An 8,811-nucleotide genomic window follows, 5' to 3' on the forward strand; every position below is an offset into this window, starting at 1 on the left:
CCACAGACTAGCTCAAAACACTGTTCCAACTACAGTCATGTTTAAAACTTGCATTTTCTAATGGCAGAGAGATGGGTGAAACAGACTTGTCCCTCTCCTCTACAGTTCATATGAAACACGTTTTTATTTAAGGATTATTTCAGATATCACCCCAGGAAGTCTAGTGTCAGAAATCAGGTTCCAATTTTCCCAGAACATGCACAATATTCCAGATTACAAGAATACTCAGGAGAAATAACTGTCTGCTCTCACATATCTAAACCTGCAAATTAGCATTTTTATGTTTAAGAAATGCTGACATATTTTTTCTTTCCACTCCCATCACAGAATGGAACCTGCCTCCTGTAAGTCAAAATGTATCCTTCAATGCTTTCCCACTACCTTCTGCAAGCATTGTACAAAATTCTTGCAACACTTTCAGCATTCCTAATTTTAAAATTATTTTATAACAAAAATTGGTATATAAACAACCTTCAGAGATTTTTAATATTGATATTTGACTACTTCGAGTTTTAACTTCTGTTTGTTATAGGGCAGCTCAGTGCTTGAGCTAGCCATACTATAAGATCAATTACAATGTTGCTTACTACCTTTCAGTTATCTTGCGAACCTAAAAAATTTAGATGGAAAAAACTTGTGAATTAATTTGACAATGTAAATTTGGGAAGAATACTATGACAACTGTGGGGTAATTCAACTACTTAATGATAGGACCAGGGCTTGTGAAGGTCCCGAAGAGTCTTCAAGAATCTTAGTATTAATCTGAATATGCATACAGCCAGAAAGACATGCAAAAGTAAATTGAGATCCTTGATGTAAGACACACTTGAAAACATTTCTGTGACCTCCTCCAGAAGATGCAAGAATACTTCCTGCAGGACCCTGTCTCTGCTATGGACCAAAACAATTCAAAGCCAGGGCACAAATTATTTCGGCAACCCAGAGATACACAACAGTTAACAAACTAGTCCTCACCTGATGACGTCACCCAGGCGCACTCTCAAGTTGTTTCGAACAACCCTATTCATGCGAATCTTCTCATCTGAGCAGGTATCATCTGACAGAACAATGCAGACTGCTTCTCTCCTCTTCTTTCCTTTTAGCAGGACAGTGTCTCCTCTAAACAGCTGCAGTTCATCCATTTTTGCCTGTAACCAATAACATCATTAGAACAAACTTTTGACAAAACAATTGAAGGAAGCAGTTAGTAACCTGCTGAGCCACTTACACCGTCACCCGTCTATGGAGCCAGATGAGATTCACCTGTAAGTACTGATGGAGTTGGTGGAAGAGCTTAACAAGCTACTCACATTCATTTATCAGCAGTCCTGGTTAACAGGGGAGGTCCCAAAGGACTGGAGGTTGGCCGATGGGATACCCATCTGCCAGAAGGGTTGGAAGGAGGATCTGGGGAACTACAGGCCTGTCAGCCTGACCTCAGTGCCCAGCAAGATTATGGAACAGATCATCTTGAGTGCAATCACACAGCAGACACAGGACAACCAGGGGATCAGGCCCAGCCAGCATGGGTTTAGGAGGGGCAGGTCCTGCCTGACCAACCTGAGCTCCTTTTCTGACCAGGTGACCTGCCTAGTGGATGAGGGAAGGGCTGTGGATGTTATATACCTAGACTTCAGTAAAGCCTTTAACACTGTCTCCCATGGCATTCTCCTGCAGAATGCTGCAGTCCACAGCTTGGACAGGTGCACTCTGCTGGGTTAAGAAGAGGCTGGATGGTATGGCCCAGAGCATGGTGGTGAATGGTGCTGCATCCAGTTCGTGGCCAGTCACCAGTGGTGTCCCTCAGGGATCAGTGTCGGGCCCAGTCCCGTTTAATATCTTTATTGATAATCTGGATGGGGAGATCAACTGCACCCTCAGTAAGTTCTCAGATGACATTAACTTGGGTGGGAGTGTGTATCTGCTGGAGGGTAGGAAAGCTCTACAGAGGGATCTGGACAGGCTGGATTGATGGGCTAAGGCAATGGTATGAGGTTCAACAAGGCCAAGTGCCAGGTCCTGCACTTGGGTCACAACAACCCCATGCAGTGCTACAGGCTTGGAGAAGAGTGGCTGGAAAGTGGACCAGTGGAAAAGGACCTGGGGGCACTAGTTGATAGCAGCTGAACACAAGCCAGTGTGTGCCCAGGTGGCCAAGAAGGCCAATGGCATCCTGGCTTGTATCAGAAATAGTGTGGCCAGCAGGCTGAGGGAAGTGACTGTCCCCCTGTACTTGGCACTGGTGAGGCCACACCTAGTACTGTGTCCAGTTTTGGGCCCCTCACAAGAAGGACGTTGAGATGCTGGAGCATGTCCAGACAAGGGCAACAAGGCTGGTGAAAGGTCTAGAGAGTCAGTGATATGAGGAGTGGCTGAGGGTGCTGGGGTTGTTTAGCGTGGAGAAAAGGAGGCTCAGGGGAGACCTTATCACTCTCTACAACTCCCTGAAAGGAGGTTGTAGCCAGGTGGGAGTTGGCCTTTTCTCCCAGGCAACCAATGACAGGGTAAGAGGAAATGGCCTCAAGCTGCACCAGGGGAGGTTCAGGTTGGACATCAGGAAGAATTTTTTCACAGAAAGGGTTGTTAAGCATTGGAACAGACTGCTCAGGGAAGTGATGGAGTCACCATCCCTGGAAGTGTTTAAGAAACAACTGGACATGGCACTTAGTGCTATGGTTTGGTTGACATGGTGGTATTTCATCAAAGGTTGGACTCAGTGATCTTGGAGGTCTTTTCCAACCTTAATGATTCTATGAATTCAAGCATTTGAAGGAGAGTTGGTTGACTTCGAAGGATTACATCTTAGAAGCAATATACTAGACCTACAAAGACAGGAGTTTTCACTACACTAGTCAAGATCCAATCCTAAAGCCAGACTAAGGGCATGAGCTCAAGTGAATCCTAAAAGTTAGAATCAGAATATATGTTCTCATTTATTAATAATTATTATATATGATTATTTATTTAACCCACCTCCCTCACTTGTAACTGCTGCAGCTTCTGACACAAATACTTAGATTCATGTTGCAAAATTAGATTTCAAGTTAAAAGACAACAACAGCTTGCAAATTGTCAGAGTAAATGCTTTGTTTTTATAGGTGACACACCTGGGAAAGTGACACAACACTGTTGTCTTCATTGATGGCTTCGTCAACAATTAACCGATTAGGCCTGTTCTTCTGCTTCAGAATAGCAGTTGATAAGTCATCGCCTTTAGAGCTGGGAGAGAAAACAGAAGTTAAAGAGTCCAAGTGATTTTGCTCCCCCTTTCACACGCACCTGTTTTGTTCTCCATTTTCTACAGGTTTCTTTGTTGTCTTGTCTTTTAGAAATTATACTTGTTTGCAAGTGTCCTGGTTTTGTCTGAGATAAGAATTAATTTTCTTCTCAGTAGCTGGTACAGTGCTGTGTTTTGGATTCAGTATGAGAATAATACTGATAACACACTGATGGTTTTGGTTGTTGCTGAGCAGTGCTTACCCTGAGACAAGGGCTTTTCAGTGTCTCATGCTCTGCCAGTGAGGAGCTGCACAAAAGAAACCAGGAGGGAACATAGCTGGGACAGTTGATCTGAACTGGCCAAAGGGATATTCCACGCTACAGAATGTCTGCCCAGTATATAAACTGGGGGGAGGTACCTGGAAGAGGAGCTAATCTGGGTTTAGGAAGGGGGTCTGGCATCAGTCAGTTTACTACTGAAATGGATACAAGCTATGAAGCTATATATAAAAAGAAGTGGTTAGTGAGATGCTGCTGACTCTAAGATGCTTTGCCTAAAAGAATTAGTCAGATTCATCTGAAATCACATATAACTGCTGCCACAGAAACAAAAGTTCAAGTCTCTTTAGTGTCAAATCCCAGATAAATAGGGGAATTAAAGGACAATGCTGTAGCTCTCCTGTCAGGAAGAGTTGTAAGAGTTTAGGCTGTCAAAGCCTATTAGCTAAACCTAGCAAGCCAGTAGAAATATTCAAGTGCTCATGAAAAATGGGGTTTACTTTTTTTTTGAAGATATAAGCACCTTTTCATAATACCATCACAGGACTCACTGCAGCTCTAGCCTACTACACCGTAAGATATGTGACATAATTCATTTGCCTTGACAAAATTGAGCACACCAAACAACAAGGAAATGGAAGAAAGGGAGAATAATGTATTTACTTCAAAATCTAATATAGCAAATAGTTCATTTTACAAAATAAATATGAACTTGAACCAACTGATTCCTAAGGAACTCTTAGAAGTTGTATATTAGCCAGCCACAATAGCAGCAGATTACTGTAACTTGCCTTGGTGGGCATCTGACTACTCTCTCAAAGCAGTCCAGATGTGCCAGTGACTAAGGTCAAAACAGAAACTTAGCACAGTTTGGTTTGATTCTCACAAAAGAAAAAAAAAAAAAAAAAAAAAAAAAAAAGTCTTCCTTTGTTCCTTTGTCCTAAGCAAACAGCAAGCACCAGGAAAGGGTAGGAAGCTTTGCGGACAATGGTGCTGGATGTACACTTTGGCTGCATTTTGCTGTTTTGGGCACAAAATAACCAGAAGAAATCAAACCTGGAGTGGAAGTGGCAGAGCAAGCAGCTACACAGCATAAACACAGACTGTATCAGCAGTGCATCACTTGGCATGTTCACTGCATTTTTAAAAGCCACCTTTTCCCTCTCTTCATTAAAGAATGCAAGAGGTGAGAAATCAACATCCATCCCTTTCAATGACTATGTGAGATGCTACAGATTCATTTTCTAAACCCAAAGAAGACACAAGAAAGGCTATTGGATACCTCCAGGGAGGAGCTCATGAATTCATTCCCTCTTAAACCTAAAACATGGTCCGGGTAAAGTCCTAAAAGGTCTGGGATTTCCAGGAAAACTGAGAGTGCAACAAGAAACCAATATATCATCAGATTAAACAGGATCTTGTGGTTAAAACAGTGTATAAAAACAATCACCTACTTGTAAGGACCTTGCCTCAGCATTCCTGGACACTGGGAATTAATTTAGCATGTATATTTTAAAACTTAAGCTAAGGGACAGCAAAAAAACAATTTAGCCTATTCAAAGTGTAAATGCAAATCATATCCTTCTGCACATGAAATGTGGATCTAAAGGCCTTTTGATAAGAAACCAATGCCAGACTTTGGCTACATAAATCATCACTGAAACTGAGCAGCTGCCCCTCAGGATGCAGAAATTGCTGTGCAGCCTAAAAAATGGTCTGGGATACAAGATAAAAATAAATGGAAGAGGAACTGGGCAGCAAGTGGAAGCTTTTGGACCAAAACTTCCAATAAATCAAAAGTTGTATTATATATATATCTGGAAGAAAAGTTCAGATACTTTTGAACACATAGCAGTGCTGAAGAGCACAGCAAGATGTCCACTTAGTTCTGCTGAGTGTGAGAAAAAAGTTTCAGTACTGAAGAACTGAATCTGCAGTTTCCTAAGTAAGAAGCAAAACTGGATCAGTGTTGTCAGTACATTGCTGCACTTAAAGCAATTGAAAAGCTCTCCAAGAAATACAGCGTGCAAGTATCAATGCATGGGGTCAGCTTTAGTTATCTGACCTAACAGTTCTGCTGACAAAGAAAAAAAGGTGTTAAGAAATTATGACAGCTACACCAGAAAGTGATGTTATTTCTCTTACAGACAAGAGTAAGGACTTTGACAGACAAGCATTACCCATCTTCTAATAGCAATTTAGAATATTATTATCACCATTTGCTATCACTGCATCTCTCCTGTGGGTTCATAAAATCATAGAATGTTTTTGTTAGAAGGGATCTCAAAGATCATCTAGTTCCAGCCTTCGACCCTGGAAGTGTTCAAGATCCGGCTTGATGGGGCATTGAGCAACCTGGTCTAGCAAAAGGTGTCCCTGCCCATGGCAGAGGGGTTGGAACTACATGATTGTTAAGGTTCCTTCCACCCAAACCATTCTGTGATTCTATAATTACATCACTTCATCATTTTTCTGTGTCAGAGCTTTCCTTGTTCAGCATGTGATAATGCCCAGAGGCTATGCATTGTGGTAGACAGTATGAAGAGTGAGATCAGAAGGTAATTACTGAATCTTCTGAAAACAACTACCAACCTTCAGAGCTCCACATAAAGTAGGGAACTAACTTGTTCCTGCATGTCTATGTTAAATATACAATGAAACATCACCAACTCAAAATTATTCCAGCTTTAGTAACAAAAGTGAAAACAGTCATGCCTCCTGTATGCTGGTGTACCTTTTTATCAATACCCTCATGAACTCACTTCCTAGATAAAATCTGTCAGTGTTTTTTTACCACCCTGAACATCCTAATTACAGTCTGAACTACTTTCTTTGGGTAAGTATTTAGAAAAAATCCCTTGAAGTAAATGAGTGGAATATCTGATGATTGCAGCCGCTTTACTGGAGCACCACATGACAATCAAGCAGCGAGTTCATACCCATGCTCAAGATACTAAATTCTCAGATACTGTTTCAGACAGGTACACACACAAATCCAAGAATTTTTTCAGAAACACTCTATTAGGTCTTGCAATGCTATACTCTGTGCTAAAGCTCAATTAGACAAGATGGCTGCCAACAGCATTGACCCAAAAATTGTAACTAAGAAGTAACTTTTTCCCAGTTGTACGGGAACTTTTTTTGATTCCTATGTGTTGAGAACAACTTTGCAAAAACATACATTTCTTTTTAATAACACTGCTCATCTCAGATTCAAAATACACCTCTGAGACCATCACTTCCATCACAAGCTCTACCACACACCTTAAAATCTTGGCACACCCTGCTGGAACTGACAAGTGGGTCTAAATTGCAGAAGTTGCAAAAGAAAAGGAGAAGATAAACCACAGACACTAAAGGGACTGAAAGAGCCTCTGGTGAAGCCAACAAGTCACTTGAAGTAATCTTGGATTTGGAAATTAGCTTTAGGTTTTATTTTTACTCCTCTCAAGGGACTGTGAAGTGACTTGCACACATGGGCTGGGCGCAGAGAAGCCAGTATTACTCAACTGACTTTTGAGGAGCACAAAATATGACCCTCAGCCTGGAACTGAAGACAGTGAGGCAAGATACTGGAGACAAAAATATAGCTGATTGCTTCAGCTGCCACAGGGTCTAGTCCGGTACAACAAATCTTCCTCTTCCAATGCCAAGTCTCTTCCAGCCCTGATCCGAGGGCCGCTGTGGACCTGCGGGGAGGAGACCAGGACACGCCTCTTCCCCCTCATGTCCCGGCCAGCCGCTCACCCCAAAGCTCCGGGCTCTGGAAAACAAAGCCTTCCCTGGATGAGGCCTAGCCCAGGCGAGACGGCCCCAGCCAGGCCTCGCCCCTCATTACTCAACACTTCCCAAGGAGGCTCGGCAGGCGAGGGATGGCGGTACCCAGGGCCCCGCTGCAGACAAGCTCTTTGCTGGGCAAACACGAACAGCAGCCCATCCCCCTCCCGGCCCCACCCCCACTTCCTCAGAACCTGAATGACACAGCAAGATCGGGAGGAGGATTGGGCTCGCCGTCAGGCCCAGCCTGGGTAGTGCTGCACGAAGGCGAAGTAAGGAAAGCTAGGCCGAGCCGGGCCCAGCGCCACCGCAGCCGGGCCTAGGCCGCGGCCTGCCGGCGGACGGCCCACACTTACTCGGATCCTGAGGCCATGGCGCTGAGAGGAAAAGAGGTGAGGCGGCCGGCAACAGCTCCTCAAGACGGGTGACAGGTCTTGGGCAGACTCGTAGAAGCGATGGTACGACAGGACGCTTCGCGTTGAGCGAACCTCAGAACCGACTCATCGGAAGAGGAAACCCCGCCTCGCGCTGCCTCACCCGCCTAACAACAGCGTGCGCTGACCAATCGGAAATTCCGTCCGGCTACCATCTCAGCCAATCGGAAAGGTGGAAGCGAGGAAACGAGGAAAAAAAACCGCGCATTCTTCCCTCTTCCGCCCCGCTCCTATTCTCTCCCAATCATAACGAGCCAATAGCAACACCCGTCAATCAATTGCAGCGCCTTCCTTGCTGTGGCTGTTCTATAGGGCAATACGGGTCGAGCAGCCAATGGCAAAAATCCACCAACGCGAAAATCCAGGCGCAAAGTCCCACTACGACAGCCATCCGAGCTACCCTGGCCTAGCGATTGGCTAAGCACCCGAGGAAAGGGAAACGTGTGGGAAGGATTGCAGCCAAGCAGGAGGGGCGAGAGGCGAGTGCTCGAGTGCCCTTTGCGTGCCCGGGCTCTCCTGACTGGACCGCGGGCCTAGGTTCGGGTAGTGAGGCAGGTTTGGACCCATAGAAGGTGATTTCTTTGCGGCCACGGCGAAGCTTTGCGGGGAACATGTCCCAGAGGCTTGATTTTCCCCCGAGTGAAAAGGTGTGTGTAGGGACCCAGCCCTTCCTCTCCACCCAAAGGTACCTGCAGGACTCCTTTCCTCTTTTTTTTTTCGGCAGGTTTTTTTTCCCTGATTGATTTTTTTAGGCAGGACCGGACTGCCCCACCAGGCCCCACTGCAGAACTCGTTCCTAGCCGCTTGTCCCAGCACAGACCCTGTTCGACCAGGGGTTTGAAGCTCTAGTTCCCCTTGAACCACCTGAAACAGCCATCCCACAGCTCTTCCATCACCAGCCACCCCTCCACAACCACTTCTAGGTCTGTTTGGGCACTCACATCCTCACCAGGGTGGCATTTCCTTTGGACTAGAAACATTGCTACAGCCAAGTGGCATTGCATCTACAGCCCCAGCCCTGCTCATATCAGGAGGAATTAGACATGTACGATGCTTGTTCTCAAGCATCCAGTGCTGGCAGGCACTGCCTTGTTTTCTCTTA

The 8,811-nt window shown here is 44.9% G+C and overlaps 1 protein-coding gene across 1 annotated transcript in view; it reads right to left on the minus strand.

Moving 5' to 3' along the window:
* The window catches only part of LOC131095409 (transitional endoplasmic reticulum ATPase-like), a 48,225-nt gene extending 40,448 nt beyond the window's left edge, over positions 1-7,777 (minus strand). The window contains exons 1-3 of the mRNA XM_058043104.1: positions 7,632-7,777; positions 3,108-3,219; positions 976-1,148 (exon numbers count right to left, since the gene is read on the minus strand). Coding sequence (XP_057899087.1) covers positions 976-1,148; positions 3,108-3,219; positions 7,632-7,648 — 302 coding nt within the window. The 5' untranslated portion in view covers positions 7,649-7,777. The remainder of the gene's footprint in view (positions 1-975; positions 1,149-3,107; positions 3,220-7,631) is intronic.
* Between the last annotated feature and the right edge of the window lie 1,034 nt (positions 7,778-8,811).

This window comes from Melospiza georgiana, chromosome W, assembly GCF_028018845.1.
Source record: "Melospiza georgiana isolate bMelGeo1 chromosome W, bMelGeo1.pri, whole genome shotgun sequence".
Taxonomy (NCBI): Eukaryota; Metazoa; Chordata; class Aves; order Passeriformes; family Passerellidae; genus Melospiza; species Melospiza georgiana.